The sequence below is a fragment of the Phascolarctos cinereus genome, unplaced genomic scaffold, assembly GCF_003287225.1.
Source record: "Phascolarctos cinereus isolate Bilbo 61053 unplaced genomic scaffold, phaCin_HiC Scaffold_1;HRSCAF=81, whole genome shotgun sequence".
Classification (NCBI taxonomy): domain Eukaryota; kingdom Metazoa; phylum Chordata; class Mammalia; order Diprotodontia; family Phascolarctidae; genus Phascolarctos; species Phascolarctos cinereus.
Window position 1 is genome coordinate 105,041,241 of NW_027555514.1, and position 21,542 is coordinate 105,062,782.

Here is a 21,542-nt window from a genome sequence, read left to right on the forward strand (position 1 = left end):
CCTAGAGCTCTAAGCACTAGCACCACCTGCCTTATCTTGCTAGATGGTATGAGGTTTTGATTTAAATCTAGTTTCTGCCATACTGCCTTTTGGTTTTTCTACTAATTTTTTGTCAAATAGTGAGTTTTTCCTCCAGTTAATGGGGCCTTTGGGTTTATCTTCCTACCTTCCTGTCCATTCGCAGTAAATACATTTTGTAAAACTAATTAATTTTAACAAATCTAAATGGTCAATGGGAAGCATTTCAGTAGCGTTGTATATGATTATGTAGTAGAAATCCAGTCCTTTAGGGTTAGTCCTGAAGGTTACATCAGGGTTAGCTCTGAGAATAGATAACAGCTGTCTTCTGGAGACCTGGACTTCAAGTTTGAATGGGTTTTGAGGAAGCATACACAGAGAAGATGCTACACATGGAGAAACCTGTCTGGAATGCACATTGGAGCTTGAGTTTACAGTGTGAGGGTGTGTGTGTGTGTAGGATCCCAGCCCACGGGGTAATACTGGCTTATATAGGAAACATCTAAGTGGGCTTCCAGTAATCTTTGGACCTAAGAATCTGTCTAGTGATCACCCATGAAATGGTGCCCACTCCCTACAAGAGTCACAGTGGGGTCGGCACTTACTTGAAATTTTAATTTTCCCTTTCCCTTCTTAATGGTTGATATTGGGGTGGCAGTTGGAAGAATTTGTAGATAACTATCTCGTACTAATAGCCTCTTGGCACATTTATGCCCTTGTTGACATTAAAATTCTAAACTCAGGTCTTAATTGTTTATGGGTGATAAGAACCTTGCTGCATATGTTCTGGCAGAAGCAGCAGATTGCTAAGTTGATAAGAGTTTAATAGTGTTAGGCTCTGAGTATACAAAGATATACACACATATACATCTCTTTCTCTCTCTCTCTCTCTCTCTCTCTCTCTCTCTCTCTCTCTCTCTCTATCTAAAGAGAGAGCGCTATGTATACAAATACACACACATTCACACACATACAAGTGGAAGAATCCCTTTTCTCAAGGTTCTCCTGAGCCAGACCTTCTATAATCTATACTTAACCTCTTGGACCACTTCTGCAGTTTCTTTTGTCCTTTCTACCAAGATAGCATTTTCTCCAGTGAGGGGTTAAGTTGAAAGCAAGAGTCTTGGTGACAGCATTCATAATCACTGAGTGCCTATGGTATGCTGGGTATTACAGGAAAAGCACAAAAACCCCTGGACTTAAGTTCAGGCTTGTTAAGAAGATTGAATATTTCCTTAAAAAGATAAGTTATAAGAGCAGGTAACATAAGGTAACTGACAATAGCCACATCAGAAGCTCCTGGAAGGGTAAAATCACTTTAGGCTGGGGCAGAAGATGAAGGACTTGAGTTGGCTCTTGAGTCACAGTTAAGGCAGCTAGGTAGTGCAGTGGATAGAGTACTGGCCCTGAAGTCAGAAAGACCTGAGTTCAAATTCCACCTCAGACACTTACTAGTGTATGACTCTGGGCAAGTCACTTCACCCCAATTGCCTCCCCCCCCCAAAAAATATCTGTGATCTAGTATCCAATATAAGGAAAAAAGACTAATGCTGTCATTGAGGGAGAAGGTCATTGAATAGTGAGGTCATTGAATGAGACAGAGAAAAAATGGCCAGAGAACTGGGAGGAAAACCTGGGCTGTACAATGTTGGAGAAGTAAAAGGAGTGGATTTATTCCTATTCTCTTCACAACACCCCTTTGAGCTAGTATGGCCAGGGAATTACTATCACTGTTGTATAGAAAACTGAGGCAGTTATTTACCTGTTAATTCACAGCAAGTGAGTGATAATAGGATTCCCTTCTGACAACTTTCCCCATGGGATCACTGTATTCTCCCCATCTCCGGTGAATCCCTATTACTGCCCTTAGGTTAAAATATAAACTCCTTGCTTTGACATTTAAAGCCTACCTAAAGATGGCCCCAGATTTATTTCATGTTATTCTTTTTCATGCCCTCTTCATCCCACCCAAATTGGTCTACTGCTGTTCCTTGAAACTGGAATTCCAACCCTGCCTCTGTCCCCTTTCTACAAACTGTCCCCAGTACAAAAGATGCCTGACTTCCTCCCTCTCTGTTCCTCAGAATTCTTAGAACAGCTGAGGGCCCAGCTCAGAGGCCACTCCCATCATGAAGCTTTTTTCTGATCATCCACTTGTTCACACTTTCTTCCTCTCCAAATAGTTGTTTTGGTGTTGTATCTCCCAATAGAATGTAAGCTTCTTGAGGGCAGGCTTAGCTTTTCTTTTCTTTTTCTCTTTGTATCTTCAGTGCCTAGCAAAAGATTGTGAATATAAAAGGTGCTTAAAGAATGAATTTTGAATTTAACTGAATCAAAATTGACTTTTTTTTTTCTTTTTCAGGACAGAAGTGGCTCACCTATTGCCCCCATTATGACAGCAATGGAAATTAAATCAACTCCTCCTACCTTTAATAGAAGCAATAAATTCACTGCGGGCTTCCAGAACATCGTGGATGCTTATGGAGTAGGGAATTACCGTGAGATGAATCCAAGTAAGTGGATCTTGGTGTTTTTTAAAGATTTAGTCAATGGCAACATCAAAGAGTAGATCAGGAGTTCAATCGGTGGATACTCAAATCAGTAACACCATATTGTTCATAGGATGGCATTCAAATTCAGGGTGCCCTTGAGTGAGAATTTACCCTGTTTGTAACGTTAAACTTAGGGCTTGCTCAGGCAGGCAAATCCATGTTTTGCTTCCTTCATCACAGCACTGGAACATCTCTTTAAATCCAATGAAGATCGTACCTAATTTTCTCGAATAGTTTCACAAATGCCACGAGATTCCATGCCCAGAAAGGATGCTTGGAAAACAGGTCTCTAGACACCTGAAACTTTCATTACACCTGAGCTTGATGCTCAAATTCCAGAGCAATATGGCTTCTTGATCTCATGAACAATTTCCCTTTAAACTATGGTAGGGAAGTTGTGCCTTCTTTCTGTCGTTATCTTTGTGAAATAGCCTGTCAGTTCACACCCAGATAAGTCTCGATGCAGAATGGAATGGAGAAGGGCACAATTCTAATAGACAGACCTGGTTTGGGTGGTCACCATCACCAGAGTCCACATGATACCAGTGGCAGAATCAGAGACATAGAGACAACACAACCTGAATAGTAAGATACAGCACTTAGCACAATGCTTGGTACATGGTATTTAATAAATGCTTCTTCTCTTGACTTAATACAGAGGAGGGGTTGAAGATCTCAAACATGACGTATCATCTCCTCTCTGATGGCCTTGAGGTTTAAGAGGGCTTCTGTAAGCAAGACAGGGTATTCAGCAGGGGCTCCTCACAGCTCACTGTAGACAGTTGGATGCCAGATATTCTCTGTGTCATTCCAGTTGGTAATAATAACTGCGTTCATTGGGTTACTTCAGAATCAAGATATCTCTCTTACTGGATCTCATCATCAGCATACCTTCCCATCATGAGATCCTGCTGTCTTGAACAGCCAGCAATGGTGAAGCTCGCAGCCTAAGTATCATCATCCATCCGCATCAAAGCTGGCTGTCTAAAGCAGCCCACACCTGCTGCCAGCTATCACTGAGACAGCTTAATAAATGTTTGTTGATTGATTGATTCATTCAAAGTCTCTTCCATTTCTAGTTCTATGGTTCTAAAAAAGAGTCTCTGGAACTCTGCTCTAGACAACCCTACCAGTAATTGAAATAGAAATCTTTATCTGAGGGCTCTAAAAGTTTCTCTTTGTCTTAGCTGTCTAGGTTTTATTTGAATTGAACTCAAGCTTGCTCTGCCTCTTCCCCAACAGCCCCCTACACCATTATTACTTTCCCCTTCCTGTTTGCTGTGATGTTTGGAGACTGTGGCCATGGAGCCATCATGCTGATTTTGGCTCTTTGGATGGTCATGAATGAAAAAAGTTTGCTCGCCCAGAAGAACACCAATGAGGTGAGCATCTGACACTCAGCATCTGAGCTGATTTCCCTTCGAATTTTCAGCTCAAAAAGAAATATAAATATAGTGGAATGAACATGAGCTGGGCAGTCAGGAGATCTAAGTTTTATCAATACTTTCCCACAATCGTGTGGCCTTGGAAATGGTGGATATATGACCATGGATTATCCTAGAGCTTATCCTAGAACTTCAGAGGTCATTTGGCCCATCCCAACCCCTCCTTTTACAGATGAGGAAACTGAAGCTCAGAGAGGTTAAGGGACTTGTCCCACATCACACAGCTAGGAAGTATTCCGAGGCAAGATTTGAACCTAGGTTGTCCAAATTCTGAGTCCAGCAGACTATTATTCCATGTGGTCTCCTAAGTTACTGAACTCCTCTGGACCTCAGTGCCTCTATAAATTCAGTTTTAAAGTGAGTGATGGAGCTCTATGATACTGGTTGTCCCTTTTATATCTAAAATTCTGTTTTCATGAACATCATTCTGTTCTTTCCCAGAGTAATAGGAAGCCAGATGACACATGGCTTTGGAGTTAGGAAGACCTGAGCTCAAATCTAACATCAGACACTAACTAGTTATGTGACCCTGGGCAAGTCACTTAACCTCTGTTGCTTTAGTTTCCTCAACTATAAATGGGAACAGTAATAGAACCTGTCTTGGCAAGGATGTTGTGAAGATCAAATGAGATACTATTTGTAAAGTGCTTAGCACAGTGGTTGACACATAGTAGATGCTTAATAAATGCTTGGGCAGCTAGGTGGCACAGTGGATAGAGTGCTGGGCCCGGAGTCAGGAGACTCATCTTCCTGAGTTCAGATCTGGGCCTTAGACACTTACTAAGCTGTGTGCCCCTGGGCAAGTCACTTAACTCTGTTTGCCTCAGTTTCCTCATCTGTAAAATGAGCTGGAGAAGGAAATGGCAAACCACTCCAGTCTCTTTCCCATGAAAACAATATAATTGTTTGGATCACAAAGAGTTGGGCACGACTGAACCAAATGAAGAATAACAAGAAATAATTGCTTATTCATTTGATACTTATTTTAAGAGAAAAAGTTCATATACTTGTTATATTTTTCAAAAAACAAATGTATGTTTTACTTGTGGTTGGCCTAATAATGTTCTTCACCCATTTCCCAACCCCTACTTCATGAATTCCTGGTTCCTGATAGAAAGAGGTTCTTGAGGTGGTGCTATCTTAGCATTTTCTATTGCTCCCCAGTCCCCTCTAGGCCCTTTGAGCTGTGTGGAGAGCCCTAAACCAAAGTCTGACCAATGTTGGAAGAATACTGAGAAATATACTAGTAAATATACAAGTGAACTTGACTTTGCATATTTAACACTAGAAAGACTTCACGTGTCATTGATGCAAAAGTATTATAATTACACCTTGTCATCCTCCTACCTCTATTTTCTTTGTGTCATGGATAAAAAATAAATGATCTGCATCGATTGGCACAGCCTTCAAGTTATTCTTAAATTCTGGTCCTTTTAGTGTTAATTGTTGGTAAACAATCACTTGTAGAAGTGATGTTCTTTTTTAAAGAAGCTACACTGAATTATTTTGTGATTTGAATAATTAGTGATAATTAAGCAATTAAGCAACAACAGCTTGCTCTTATCCTTTGTTTTGAAAAATGAAATTAAAAAAAGTAACAACCATTGGCATATAATGGCAAACATTGTACCACGTATACATAGGGTGGGAGATGGTCTTGGTGTGAAAGAGCCATCATTGAGACCAAGGGATCGGTATCCAAGGATAATCCTCAACCCTGCTCTCTTTGAGCAGATCTGGGATACCTTCTTCAATGGACGATATTTGATCCTGCTAATGGGTTTCTTCTCCGTCTACACTGGCTTCATATACAATGACTGTTTCTCCAAGGCTCTCAACATCTTTGGCTCCTCCTGGAGTGTCCGGCCCATGTTTACAAATGGCACGTGGAAGTAAGTGATTGAAATTTACTGAGGTCACTCTCTGACCTCTCAAAACAACTTTGTGACATATCTTTAGTTTGTTTAGGGGGAAATCCAGGTCCAGAGGCTTTAATTAGCCAATGTAGTCTCCTCTTGGGACCAACAGAGATGTCTGTTACCTACTCATTCAATCAATCTACAAAGGTATTTGTTGACATATTTTAGAGAGGATACAAATCAATCAACAATTAACACACATTTATTAAGCTCCTATGCATAAAGGAGCTTGCATTGTCATAGGAGAGATAAGCTATTTACACATGGTTGTCTTTGGCAGTCTGGTATGGACTCATGCTCAGAATATTTTTTAAATACATAAAATAAAATATATAGGATTACAAAGGAACTCAATTATATTGAAATATATTAGTCAAGACAACAATTACACTGACCCCAGTTTAAGAACGTCTGGTAATATAGAGATTTCTAGAAAAAGCCTCTTTCCACTAGAAGAGGCCATTGTAAACCACTGTTTGAAATTAGAAGTGACTGGATTAGTCTTTGCTTACAATAGGGTCCACCCCTGACTTCCTTTGAGTCTAGGAGTGTCGGTCAATCCAAAGGAAATCTAAATCTTTCCTGAAAGAAGGGAACAAATACTATTGAATCTACAGAAATTCTATTACCTCATAACTTTTTAGGGCCCCCTCTCCTGCAAAGGTACCTGGTTCTCTTCAGAGACAGGCTTGTCTTGTTATATGCCAGCCAGAAGACACCTTTCGTGTCACCTGATTATTTCTTCTGTCTCTTTGCAGTAGTCACTTGGTGGAAACCAACCCAATTTTGCAGCTGGATCCAGCTGTCCCAGGAGTATTCTCTGGAAATCCGTACCCATTTGGGATTGACCCGGTAAGAATGCCTGTTTGGGTCTGAAGTTCTGGCAGCAGTCCCTTTGGGATTGGTTACTGAGCATTTGCTGAATGTCCTTTATTTTTCCAGCTGTGAAAGAGCTAAAGCCAGAAGACACGGTGATTGATCCTGCCCTAGAATCACTTGACATTCCAGTTGTGGGAGACACACGAGTGTCTCTATGAAATATGAACAGTGCAGTGATATATACACTCTGTAACATGGATTGAATGTATGCATTATATTTGTCATATACACATTATTGGAATGTTATACATATATATTGTGTATACAGAAATATGTTTATATTCATCTATCTTAGAGTACACTATGTATGCACTCATAAATATGCTTAGATGCAGACTAAAGTAACATTGAATGGGCTGGAGCGAATCCATTATTATCAACAAGCATTTATTAAGTGCCTATTCTGTGTCAGGCCCTGTGCTAAGTGCTGGGGATACAAAGAAAAAGCAAAAACAGCTCCTGCCCTCAAGAAGCTCACATTCTTATGGGGAGGCAACATGTAAATGACTCTGGACAAACAAACTACAAACAAACTGCGTACAGTGGGAGAGAATTTCAAAGGGCCTTAAGGGATTGTGAGGGGATGAGGATATGGACAGACCAAGATAAGCATCCTGCCCAAGGAGGAACTTGAACTGAGTCCTAAAGGAAGTCTGAAATGAGGAGAGATAACCTTCCAGGCATGGAGGATGGTGAAAAGGCATGAAGTGGAGAGATTGTGCAGAGGGAAGCTTTGTGTAAGATGGCTGGAAAGGTAGGAAGGGGCTGGGTAGTGAAGAGTTTTAAAAGCCAAACTGGGTTTTATATTTGATCCTAGAGATAATAGAGAGCCACTGGAATTGAGGTGACGTGGTCAGACCTGTGCTTGAGGAAGATCACTTTGGCAGCTGAATGGAGGATGCATTGGAGTGGAGAAAGACGAAGCAGAGAGAGGCCAGTAATCTATTACAGAGTGGCAGCTTTATGAGTGGAGAGGAGGGGACAGATACTAGAGATATTGTGTGGGTAGAAGTTACGAGACTTGGCAACAGATTGGCTATGTGGAGTACAAACAAAGAGTCAAGGATGACCCTGAGTTTATGGGCCTGGGTCACTGGGAGGATGATGGTGCCTTACACAGTGAAAGGGCTACTGGGAAGAAGGAAAGCCTTGGGAGCAAAACTAATGAGTTCTGTTTTGAATGTGTTGGTTTGAGACATCTACAGACCATCCAATTGGAGAGGTTCAAAGAGTACTTGGTGATGTATGACTCCAGGTCAGGAGAGAGTGTAGCTTTGGATAAGTAGATATGAGTTTCTTCTCCATAGACATCATAACTCAGCCCATGGGAGTTAATGAGATTGCTGAGTGAGAAAGGTCAGGAAGGAGCTGGTTCTTGGAAGATATCAAGGCCGCAGTTTGATGGAGAGAATTCTAAATGTAAAAAATGGTGTGAGCAAAGGCAAGGAAATTTGTGATCTAAATGAGGGCAGGGACTTCCTTATTTAATCTTTGTATCTCCTTCAGGGCCTAGTGCGCAGTGGATAGAGTGCTAGGCTTGGAGTCAGGAAGACTCATGTTCCTGAGTTCAAATCTGGCTTCAGACCCTCACCAGCTGTGTGACCCTGGGTAAGTCACTTAACCCAGTTTGCCTCAGTTTTTCATCTGACAAATGAGTTGGAGAAGGAAATGGCAAATCACTCCAGTATCTTTGCTGAGAAAGCCCCCAAAGGGGTCACAAAACAAAACAAACAAAAAGCTGACTGAATAACAACAATAACAAAAAAGGTCCCTTCCAGCTCTATCTAATGTCATCAAACAGATTTTTATTATTGGAATGGAAGTACTGAGGCAGGCAGGTAGGAAGGCAATTAGAGATAAGGGTATTGATCTCAGACACTTGACACTTACTAGCTGTGTGACCCTGGGCAAGTCACTTAACTCTGATTGCCTCACCAAAAAGCAAAAAAAAAAAAAGAGAGATAAAGGTAGGTGGAGTGTTTTAATCCTAGGATCTGTTAGAGGGAATCTCTTATTGGTTCCTGAGTTAAGAATAGCAAATTGAAGATCCATTTCAGTATTATTATGTCTGGGACCTGTATGACAACTTATTTCTAAAAAACCATATGAACAGATCAGGAATTTGAGGCACAGAAATCAAGTCCATTTTTCAACCTAGTAAGAATCAAAGGAGAGATTTGAATTCAGGGAGATGATTATGGGATCATCAGTTTAGAGCCTGAAAATACCCTAGAAGCTACTGGGTTTTTGGATTTTTTTTTTTTTGGTTTTTTGGCTAGGCAATGGGGTTAAGTGACTTGCCCAGGGTCACACAGCTAGTAAGTGTTATGTGTCTGAGGCCAGATTTGAACTCAGGTCCTCCTGAATCCATGGCTGGTGCTCTATCCACTGTGCCACCTAGCTGCCCCTAGAAGCTTCTTTATATTAGAGATGATAATCTATCCCAGAAATAGACCCAGAAAGGTTCCAAGTGACTTTCCCAGAGTCACACCAGGTAGCAAGTGGCAGAACTGGGATTTGAACCCAAGTCAAATCCAAAAATATATCCTCTTTGCCCCCGCATCTCTCAGGACCAGTTTAGTGGAGGTCCTAGCTCTTACTCTACAGAGGGCAATCTAAGGGCAGATTAATAAAGGCTCACATTTTAAAATTGCTTACTATGTGCCAGGCACTTGCTAAGTGCTTTACAATTCTTTTCTCGTTTGATCCTCACAACAACCCTGGAAACAAACAAACAAACAAACAAACAAATAAACAAACAGCAACAACAAAAGAAGCAGGCAGCTAGGTTGCACAGTAGAGTGCGGGCCCTGAGTTCAAATGTGGCCTCAGACACTTAACACTTATTAGCTATGTGACCCTGGGCAAGTCACTTACTTCCATTGTCTAGCAAAAAACAAAAAACAAAAACAAAAAAACAGTGCTGGGAGGTAAGTGCTATTACTATCATCCCCATTTTATAGATGAGGAAACTGAGGCCAATAACGGTTTAGTGACTTTTCCAGGAATTAACAGCTAGGAAGTGATTTGAACTCACACCTTCTGGACATGGGTTTGTGTGTGTGTGTGTGTGTGTGTGTGTGTGTGTGTGTGTATGTGTGAGGCATTCTGGGTTAAGTGACTTGCCTAGGGTCATACAGCTAGGAAGTGTCAAATGTTTGAGGCTGGATTTGAACCCAGGTCCTCCTGAATCCAGGGCTGGTGCTCTATCCACTGCACCACTTAGCCTCCTCTGAACTCATATCTTCTGATTCCAGTTTTGACACTCTATCCACAGTGCTACCCTGGAGCTGCCATAGGACTAGACTGCTGTTTATCATCAATTAATTATTTCTTCACAGTATGAATTGATGCTATAAGAAAGACTGAGGGGGATTATTTTAAAATGTCAAAGAAAATAAATTAGAAGCATTTTTAAAACAAGCATGATTGAAATAAAAATAGTTACTCTGCTTGTTTCAATTTATCCTTATCAGCTCGAAGTAGGTCTCCTGTGGATGTCTAAGATAATGCAATATGTGTCCACTTACTGTGTATATCTCCACGTACAGAAGCAGACTGTTAGAGCTGGAAGGATTTGAGAAACCACATCGCCCAACGCCTTCTTACTGAGTGTCACTTTGGTTTGGGGGCCAGAAGAAATGGGTTTGAGTCAGGTCTTAGAAACCAGAGGCAAGTCACTTCACCTCAGCCTCAGTTTCCTCAATTGTAAAAAGTTTGCACTTGTACTACGTTCTCCATCACAGGGTTGTTGTGCAGAATGTGCTTTGAAAACCTTCAGGTATTGTACCAAAGTTGGTCATTGTTGTAGATAGACTGGCAATAGCCAGGAGTAGATCAGGAAGACCGGGATTCAAAGATCTCCTGATGGACGTGTTACTTGACTTCTCAATCTCAGTTTAGTCATCTGTAAAATGGGAATTATAACCGCTAGCATTTCTATAGCACTTTAAGATTTGCAAAGTGTTTTACAAATATTATCTCATTTTAATTAATTGTAATAGTTGACATTTATATAGCATTTACCATGTGCCTGGCACTGTGCTAAGTGCTTTACAATTAGTATCTCATTTGATTCTCACAACAACCCTGAGAAATAGGCACTATTATTATCATCTCCAGCTAAATGAATTGCTGAGGATCATACAGCTAGTAAGTGTCTGAGGTCAGATTTGAGCTCAGTTGTTCCTGACTCCAGGTCCAGTGCTCCATTCGTTGTATCACCTAGCTGTCTACTAACATCTCTAACACCTGCCTTGAAGGGTTGTCGTAAAGCTCACTTGCAAATCTCAAGAGTTCTAGATGTCATTTATTATTATTAAAAACCCACATTGTATTCTTTTTAAGGTGTGTTGGAAGAGGAAAAATGAGCCAGGGTTTCTGCTCTTTGGTGAATTAATATTTCCACCATTCTTGAAAGAAATAATCTGTAGAATGGTGCGCAGGGGTAGCTTTTACTATTTGTTTCTGAGATCCTAGCTGTGACTAGGACTTATATAGAGTTACTCAGTGACCTGTGCAAAGCATATTTATAAAACCTTCTGGGAAACTCTGGGGCATTTATGCTAATGATTAGATTTTAATGAAATAACCATTTTTTTTCTGACCCTACCTTAAGTCTAAACGGATCTGGTGAAAGATCAAAAGCCATAGTTATTAGATGCATCAACCACAAGGTGGCAGCCTTGCTTTCCAGAAAAACCTCCAGGATTTCTGAGGGGGCCATCAACTGAGATGTTGGCAGCAAATGCTTCTGTTCTGCCCTTCGCCTAACATGGCTCCCGGTCCTGCAGAGTTAGACGCAGACGGAATCGAGCCAGGCAAAGTGAAACAGGCAAAAAAACTTTGCCCCAAGCCTTCCCATTCTCCCTGCACACTTTCTAGTTTCAGGGTACACCCTCCCACCAACCCAAGCACGTGTAAATCTTTCATTTCCTTGTAAAATAAAAAGCTTTGTTCCCTATGAGGGCAATTTCGAGTATCAACAGGCAGGTGGGGAGGATGGGGGGTGGGGGACAGTCTGTAAGATTCAGGAATTGGACTAAATCATGGGTGGGGAGCCTGGACGAAATGGTCCCTTAGGTTGCTTACAGCTCCGGATCCTAAAGACAAGAGATAACTTCACTCTTTTTACTTGTATTACCAGTACCCAGAACAGTGCCTGACGCATAGCAAACGCTTAATAAATGCTTGCTTGCTTGGTCTATATTGGGGAAAGGAGGGAGCATGGGACTTTCTGAGTTCCTCTAAAAATATATTTGCCAATCCTAGGGGTGTGTGTGTGTGTGTGTGTGTGTGTGTGTGTGTGTGTGTGTGTGTGTGTGTGTGTTTTGGGGATAGTGGCATTAACGTTAAATGGGAACAGAGCCTTTGGGATCATCTTTCCCCTAAATATCTCCCTGATGCAAGGCTTGCTCGGGCTCTGGGTGCTTGAAGCTTATTCCTGAGACCTGCTGGAGGTGGCAACCTGGTGTCACCTCCTTTTTTGCAGCTCCCCACAATCCTTGTCTAACTACAGGTCTCCTTCCCTCAGACTTCCCCTCTCCTCACTAATCCTTTAAATGGTAGGTTTTGAAGCTCAAGAAGATTTTAGTAATCTCAAACATTTTGGGCTCAGAATCCCTTTAAACTCTTTAAAATCTTTGGGGACCCCCCTTCCAAAGAAGTATAGCTATTGATATTTGTAATATTAGACATTAAAACAACTTAGAATTATCATGAAAATAGTTTGGATTGCCTGGACTCCTTGAAAATGTCCTGGGGAGCCCCTGGCATTCTGGGATCACACTTTAAGAACCACTAACTTCCTCATGGAAATGGAAGGTCCAAAGAGAAGCAGAATGATTAGCGCCTGTGCCCAGGATTTGAATCCAGGGCCTTTGATCATAAATCTGTTACCTTTTCTAATAGGGGAAGGAGCCTACCCCCCACCCCTCAAATGGTGATCTCCCTTTGCTGCCCAGTATACCAGAATTTCTGTTGTCTGATTTTCATGTGGCATATTTGAGTTCACAACTTCAGGAAGTAAAAGTCACATTGTTGGACAAGGGAGTAGTAGTAAGAGTAGTCATTTAAAAATAATTAGAGGTAGTGCTTTAAGATTTATAGTGCTTTACATAAGTTAGCTCATTTTATTCTCACAACAACCTCGTGAGGTAGTTGTTATTATCTTCATTTTCCAAATGAGGAAACAGAGACCGAAAGAGATTAGGATACAACCAATAGTTGTTGAAGGAAGGAACTCATGTCTCCAAGCCAAGACTTCTGTTGACTTCTGTCCTAATAGTATCAGGGGTAATGCTTTATTAAGTGGCTACTATGTGCCAGGGGGGCAGTTAGGTGGTGCAGTGGATAGAGCGCAGAGCCTAAAGTCAGGAAGACCTGAATTCAAACTCAGCCTCAGACACTTACTAGCTGTATGACCCTGGGAAAGTCATTTAACCCTGTTTGCCTCAGTTTCCTCATCTGTAAAATGAGCTGGAAAAAGAAATAGCAGAGCACTCCAGTATCTTTGCCAAGTAAATCCCAAATGAGGTCACAGAGAGTCAACAGGACTGAAGATGACTGAACAAAAATAACAGCACGTGCCAGGTACTGTGTTAAATACAATTAATAAAAAGAAAGATGATCCCTGCCTTCAAGGAGTTTACAATCGAAAGTGGTCAGGTTTGGGGAGAAGATACATAAGAAGCAGAAAAGAGAGGGGAATACCAGGGAGTATCTTGTGCCCATGGAATAGAAATCAGGCAGAGTAGCAAGGTAGAGTGAGCTGAGAATCCAGTTTTTGCCTGCAATAAAGGAACGTATTGGAAGGAGTTTGGGACTCCGCCCTCCAACCTTCCAATCAGGGGAGAGGAGGCTGAAGGAAGTAGGGTCTGTGGAAGCTTGAGTTAGAGGTAGATGATGACATTAGAAGTGAGTTTATCCTGAGAGGGGCATCAAAACCCCCAAACTGCTTTACCAGCAAGAACACCTAGAAGGGAATGGGGTTGGAGATAACAGTTGAAGGAGAGTGAAAACCATTGCTTCAGGGCATTGGCCCTAGGCTAAAGAAGTATTACACCACTTCGGTGTCACAATTCATGAATAAACGATTACTTTCTTGCCAGGGGTCGTTAAGTAACCTTGATGTGCAGGTGTAAGTTTCTCTAGGAATGTTTTTTTAGGTTACAAAACTTTTATTATTTCTGGTATATGGTAAGCAACAGATTTTTTAAAAGTTTAAGCAGATAAGTACAAGGCTACAAAAAGTCAAACTGATGAATTAAATCATACAAAGTGACCAGAAATTTTTATTGTTAGCAGGTAATGAAGTTGAATAATTAAGAGTTTTGAATGATTCTTTACTTTCTTTTAATACATTTCACAGTCATGACTCCCCATGAATGGGGAAAACAAGGATATTTGAAGTTACTAATTTAAAGATTTTAATTTGTCTAATTAATCACCACCTTTTTCTATGCAATTACTGTAGGAAACATAATTTTCGTTAAAACTAGGAGCTTTAGGTAGTATAATACATTTAAGCTTTTAAGGAGGGTAAGACCAGTTATTTATTTTCATTTTTTATTTTTCATTTTTTCAATTATTTAATTAATTATTTGTTTATTTATTGGTGAGGCAGTTGGGTTAAGTGACTTGCCCAGGGTCACACAGCTAGTAAGTTTTAAGTGTCTGAGGTTAGATTTGAACTCAGGTCCTCCTGACTCCAGGGCCAGAGCTTTCTGTACTATGCCACCTAGCTGCCCCAGTTATTTATCTTCAGTTAGAAAAAAAAAGCCCCTAGGTTCTCAGACAATCCCAAACCAACTTCTCTCTCCCATTTCAGTTAATGCCAGCCATTTGCCTTTTCTAAGACTGCCTTTGGTAAAGCAGGAAAAAGCATTGTCAAGGTTTTATTTTTTTTAAAATCCATTTGATGGACATTTATTATCTGCTACATTTAAAGAACTGTGCTTTATTTATACTATGTCTGAGTAAACTTGAGAGGTAATGTGTTAAAGTACATAGCGTCATACTCTATCCAATGTCCTGAGCATCCAGGAAGACCTGGCTTTGCTTCCTGTCTCTGATAGTGTATGTGTCATCCTGGGCATATAACAACACCTCCCAGTCATTTCTGAGGCTGTGAATTGCAGAGTAACTGTTGATCTGTTTTGGTAGAGGAAATTTTCCTTGTTGAGTTCCCTTTGCCAATTAAATCAAAGGTTCAATCCCTTCCCCCTTCCCACCCAAATCTTGCTGAATAAATGGGTTGGCATCAATTCCGCTCACATTTTTGCATTTCCAAAGCTTGTAAGAATTATGGCTAATTGTACCTAGAAGAAAAGGGGCTTGCATTTTCAAATGAGTTTCTGGGTTATCTATATGACAGAATTACTTTGTTCCCTGTGGTAGAGGAAGGGATTAAAATGACTTCCAGATTTCAACAATAGGTAACTGATACTACTAACTGAAAATTGTTGTTCAGTTGTTTTTCAGTTGTGTCCTCCTCTTCATGTCTCCATTTGGGGTTTTCTTGGCAAAGATAGTGGAGTGGTTTGCCATTTCCTTCTTTAGCTCATTTTACAGATGAGGTAACTAAAGCAAACAGTTAAGTGACTTTCCCAAGGTCACACAGCTAGTAAGTATCTAAAGCCAGATTTGAACTCAGGTCCTCCTGACTCCAGGGCCAGCCCTTCATCCACTGTGCCACCTAGCTGCACTTAGAAAATAGAAAAGAAGGGGAAAAACAGAAAATAGGAGACATAACTCTTACATGAAAGAATCATTTTCTTTTTCTTCTGAATCCTTGCAATGTATTTTGAATACAACAGAACTATTTTAAATTAGTAACCCAGTGAATTTTTTTACAAGGGAATATGGAAAAAATAGAAGGCCTCGTCCCTGCCCCAATTTAAAAAAAAAAAACCTTTCCTAAACCCTTATCTGATATATTTACTTCTATCTTTCCCACCTAGGTCTGGAATATTGCTTCAAACAAACTCACATTTTTGAACTCCTATAAAATGAAGATGTCTGTCATCTTGGGGATCATCCAGATGGTTTTTGGGGTTATTCTTAGCCTTTTTAACCACGTGTAAGTTTTGTATTATGCCATGTGTTTATTTGAATGTTTGGATCCAACTATTTGACCAGTTAATGTTTTACCCACTTGATACTTTCTCCTGGGCCCATTGTGAAAGAAAGGTTGGCAGTGATTAATAAAGATTGGCTGATCTAGTAATACCAACATTATTAGCTTAATATTAGTTAATTATTAAAATTAACTAATTAATTAGTTTAAATTGGTTCTTCCTCTTGCCCCTTATCATAGGTGTGGTTCCTAGCTAAGCAGCATTGGAACTATTTAGGTGCCCAGGAGGCCACAAATGTTCTGTGATCTGGTGAATGGTAGATATGGAGGATTGGGGCTGGTGCTCACTTGAGACTTTCTCTTCCTTATGATCCTAAGCAAATTCCCCCTTAAGTGAGGCTTCATACCTAAATGCAGCTGGCATAAGATGTCCTACTGCCTTTCTCAGCCTCCTTCTTGCCCATGTTATCAAAAGTGGAAAACTCCTTGGAGCTCCAACCTGAAGGCTTCTAAGTACCCTCAAGGATATCTGCTCTGTTAATACTGAACTCCTTGGAGTTCCCTCTTTAGAGCCTAAAGAATACAACTTACAAAGCTACTTTTGAGGTTGTCAACTTTCCAAAAGCAGGGGTCAGATGAACTTGCTTTTTTAAATATTTTGATAACTGCATGGTTTCCTTTGTAGTCCTACAAATTTTATTCACTTGAAAAACATTATTCTGAGGCTTTACCAGACTGCCCAAAGGGTCCATTATACACAAAAGGTTAAAAACCCTTGCTCTGAAGCAAGAGTGACCAACCTATAGCATAGCAGGGGTGGGGAACCTGCAACCTCAAGGCCACATGTGGCCTTCTGGGTCCTTGGGTGCAGCCTTTTGACCGAGTCCAAGTTTTCCAGAAGAAATCTTTTTATGGAGGGTATTTGTTCTATGAAGTTTGGATTCAGTCAAGGGCCACACTTGAGGACCTAGAGGGCCATAAGTAGCCTGGAGGCTGCAGGTTCCCTGCTGTTGGCATAGACATTGGCAGTAGGTCAACTGCTACCATTCTCATTGACTTTCTCTTCCCTATCCTACCCCATCCCACCATCTATGTTTTCTTTTTCCTTTTCTTCTCTACTTATTTTTCCTTTCCCTCTTTTTTTCCCACTTCTTTTAAGCCTTCAAGCATTCCCAATCCCATGGTGAACCTTGGAAAAACTGATTTTGCTAAGCAGTCGAACAGTTATCATGGAGACTTGCCATGATTTGAAATATGAAGTCTGGAAAATGAGTTGAATACCAGGTCTCTGCTGAGTTACTTTATTAGCTTAGAAACTGCTTAGGATTTCCTCCAACCAGGTCATCCAGGATCCGTACAGAGAAGATATTTTTCTGTTGTATTTTTTAAAATCTCTTTTCCACCCTACTCTTTTTCACAGATACTTCAGGAAAACTATAAATATCGTTCTACAGTTCATTCCAGAGATGATCTTTATCCTTTGTCTATTTGGCTACCTTGTTTTCATGATCATTTTTAAATGGTGCCAGTATGATGTCCACACGTCCCGGAGTGCCCCAAGCATCCTCATCCATTTCATCAACATGTTCCTGTTCAGTTACGATGACCCAACCAATAAGCCCTTGTATGCACATCAGGTATTCATTTTTGTCTTGGTGCATGTGAAAGAAAATTTAAATTGCAATTATGGACAAGTGTTCCTTGATTTAAGCAACTAGTCTACTGAAATGTTGACGTCTGTTGAATTTAATTTGAATTAAATTAGGATAGAAGGATCATATATATAGAACTGAAAGGGATCTCAGAGGCCAATCTAGTCCAGCCTCTTCATTTTACAGATAATGAAATTGATACTCAGTGAGGTTAATTTATTTGTTTAAAACCACACAGGTAGTTAGTGTCAGAAAGGACTTGAATCCAGCTCCTCAGACTCCAGAGCCCAGTGTGTTTTCCAAGGTATTATGTTACCTTCAAAGAGAGGAAGTGTTAGAAATGAGACTGAACTCTGTTTTTCCTTGCTTCTGTACTCATTTCAGGGATATATTTCATAGATCATTAAATAGAAATGACCATAGATGCTATAAGGAAGCATTTATGACTTAGTGGATGTTATCTTGGACAAGTCATTTCACTTCTAGGCTTCAGTTTCCTCACCTACAAATTGAGGCTATTGGATCTCTAATTGTTCTTTGATGGGCAGTCTTCTAATGCTTAAGCTTCAAGTTTCTCAATTCAATAAGCATTCCTTTAGCCCATCCTATGTGTAAAGGACTGTACCCGTTAGAGTACAAAAGACTGGCTGCCCTTAAAGCTTACTGGAGAATAACACATGTGCTTGAGTAAGGCTGTACAGAGGGATTTCCAGAGAGAGAAGACTGGCAATTGGGAGGATCAGGAAAGACTTTGCAAAAGAGGTACCCATCTCAGTGTCTCTATCAAGTAATTAACAATCCATTAAAAAATGTTTTTTTAATGGACCTGGAAGAGGTGAATATTTAAAAGAAGCTTATAGGAAATAAAAAATAATGGACTTTTTTTTTTGCATTTTTTACTTAGAAGAGACTTGGCTTTAAATTCTGTCCTGTATGTCCTTGGGCAAGTCACTTTATCTCTGGGTATTAATTGTTTAGTTTTTTTGTTATAAAATGCAAATTTAGACTCCGAAGTGTAAAACTCACTTCCTACAAGGTTTAATGTGTTAGCAGGGAACCAGATTAAAATGTAATTGGGAAATGTTTAACAAAATAAATAAAAACACAACACAACATAGATAATGATGATCTAGAGTTTCTAGGTGATCTAGAGTTTGGATTTCAGTTTGACATCACTGAACTAGATGTCCTTTAAGGAAAAGAAGCAACATGGCCCAATGGATAGAGTACTACACCTGGAAACAAGGGAGATCTGGCCTCTAAATGCTCTCTAAGGTTCCTTTCCACTCTAAATCTGTGATCTCACCATTCTTTCCAGCTCCAACATTCTAGGATCCTATGAGCAATATATCTCACCCTCATCTCACTATGTGAACTGTTTTTATAAATGGATTTTGGTATATCAAGTTTTCTTAAATGGAGAGGTACCCCTACAAGGCTGCTTTCTCATTAAGCAAGTTCCAGGGATGATTAAACAATACTAAATGATTCAGTGATACTCTGTAAATTTCACTTGTTGAAGATACTCTTCTATTCTTTTGATATTTGGAATATGTCCTTTGGAAAGTCACAATCACTTTGCTATTTCCTTTGGCTAAAGTCAGACCTCACCCCACAGCCAGTGCACGTCACAGTTAAGCTTGGACATTCAGTTGCTACTCCGTCTTTAGTCTAAGACATGACTTTCATGATGGCTTATATTAGATAACAGTTGATGTTCTTCACATATTTAAATGATTTTCTGTAATGGGTCTTTAAAACCTTTCCTTTTCATGATACCTTTTTTCTCCCATAGGATGCAGATCTTTTATTTTTCTGAACAACATTCATACAGATACTACTAAATAAATCAGATATGGAGTAAATTTCTAAATAAGACACAACCTATTTAAACTGCTTACATTTTAATTAAATACTTCAATAGTTCACTTGATCTTATTGGTGGGAGGAATTCTCCTCCCAATGATTCTGTTCACAAGCCACCTATTTCTCTCATCCTGTGTGATTCTTGTTTTCATTCTCAAATACTTCTTCCACAACAGGTCTCACATGTGGCAAGACTTTCTGGAGGGGCTTTCAACATTTCATGACCAATGTATATGCTGTACCAATGCAGCAGCACTTAGGTTGGGGTACCCCTGTGTCACCCCTTGATCTTGCCACAAAACTGCCCACCTCCCTTTCTGATCATGCATCTCCTGCCTACTTTTCCTTATGCAAGTTTTTGCAGACAAGTCATCTTTGATAACATGCTGTCGTCTGCTTGTGTGCTCTGAGTCTCTCCATTACCCTTTGGGTCATTGGCAATTTTTATTTTTTTGGCGATTCAGGTTAAAAGAATAAGTGGGTTCAAAAAGGTTTAGATAATTCGTTATAGATTTCTCATGCACTGATTTAAAAAAGAATATCCCATAGGCACCTCAATTGGCAGCTAGGTAGTATCAGTAGGGCAATATTGGTGTTAAAATTAGCTTTCTTATAAAGATTTTAAAGAGATGAGAAAGAAGGCAATTGTTCTTTTTTTTTTTGTAGTAATACTGTCAGTGGGCTTTTTTTTTTTTATATTAGCCATTTGGTGTCTTGCACTTGGAGAAGTTGAAAACTGATTTATTCAAGTTTTCAAAATTATGTTTCCTCCAGCACAGATTCCTCTATTTGTATGTTTTCTGGTATAGACACTCTTCTTTAAATATATTTCCAAGTCCTCATTAGTACACTGAGTACTGAAGTAGACTTAAAATGTGGTAGCACCATTGTCTTTGGTGATAAGAATTGATCATTAACTAATTTGTCTCATTTTCTGCCTATGTGCTGTGTTCCTTCTGCTCCCGTAATCTATAAATGACTTGTTTTGATTTCCTGACAGATTTTCTATAAGTTCATTTCCCTTTCATTGCTTTCCACCAGTTTGAGAAGTAGTAATGCTTGTAATCTTTCTCTCTTCTTCCCTGTAGTGTTTCACAAATGAGTTTGTATTAGAAACTGATGTTGCCATTGGCTTTTCATATCTCTTTGCTTGTATGTTGGCCATGGGAATGTCTATGCCCCTTTGGTGTGCTTGTAGAGATTGCTTTATATTACTGAAACTTGGAATTCAGGAAACATTTTTTAAGCCCCTAAAATTTGAAAGGCACCTATTAGACTCTTCAAGAGGAAACTTGCTCTTGAGAGATGGAATGGTTGTTGAACTGATTTCCCAGGTCATATGTTTCCTATCAAGGGCCACAACTCACCAACCACTCTCAAGGTCTAATAATATTAATCAAAGCTCCCTTTACTAAACAAAAAAATCCTTGAACATAGAAGGCTAGTCAAACACCTTGGATATATTTTCTCCTCTCTCCCCCCTGCCCCACACCATCACTGTAGATATTAGATGGCCTTTGTTAGACTCACCTTTCCTTAACGTAAATAAGATTAAAGGTTTTTGTATAATTCTGGTGAAATGTCCATATCCTTTACTTTGTAGAGATGAAACTAGAATAGATAGCCAAGTCCTTCTCACTGTAGTTTGAACTATGATTGTCCTATAAGTCATTCACACAAAAGGGCAGTATTTGCCACGTAGAGAAGAGCTGAAGTAAAAGATTGAGGTAATGATTCAGTAAATCCCAGGGACACATTCAAGTAATCTCTTATCTCCTTTCTTCCCTACACCCCTCCCACTTTTTTTGAGCAGGTGTGCTACAGCTAAAACCAGGGGGAGGGTGGGAATTGTAAGGTTAAGTGGCTCCTACTACTGGCAAGCAAGATGACCTTTGCAGACTTTGCAGAGAATAATTCTCCCCTGCCTGATCCTCTAAAAGCTTGACTACAACAGCTGAAGAGGTGTGAGCAGTGCTAAAGGATTCTTTCTGTTCCTTGTAGAAAACAGTATTATTCACTCCTTGTCAGCCTTTAGAAGGCCTCTTGTTGTTTTTGCCAGTAGAAGGACCTTCCAAGGGAGAAATTATGTGTATGGGGTGGGGGTCAGGGGAAAGGTGGGAATCATCTTTTTGCTT

The 21,542-nt window shown here is 40.0% G+C and overlaps 1 protein-coding gene across 2 annotated transcripts in view; it reads left to right on the forward strand.

The window, feature by feature from the left end:
- Positions 1-21,542, forward strand: part of ATP6V0A4 (ATPase H+ transporting V0 subunit a4) — a 75,754-nt gene that overhangs the window by 46,949 nt on the left and 7,263 nt on the right. For both annotated transcript variants that reach the window (XM_020998123.2, XM_020998122.2), the window contains exons 11-16: positions 2,381-2,531; positions 3,813-3,952; positions 5,750-5,907; positions 6,693-6,786; positions 15,774-15,892; positions 17,310-17,526. In XM_020998123.2, coding sequence (XP_020853782.1) covers positions 2,381-2,531; positions 3,813-3,952; positions 5,750-5,907; positions 6,693-6,786; positions 15,774-15,892; positions 17,310-17,526 — 879 coding nt within the window. The remainder of the gene's footprint in view (positions 1-2,380; positions 2,532-3,812; positions 3,953-5,749; positions 5,908-6,692; positions 6,787-15,773; positions 15,893-17,309; positions 17,527-21,542) is intronic.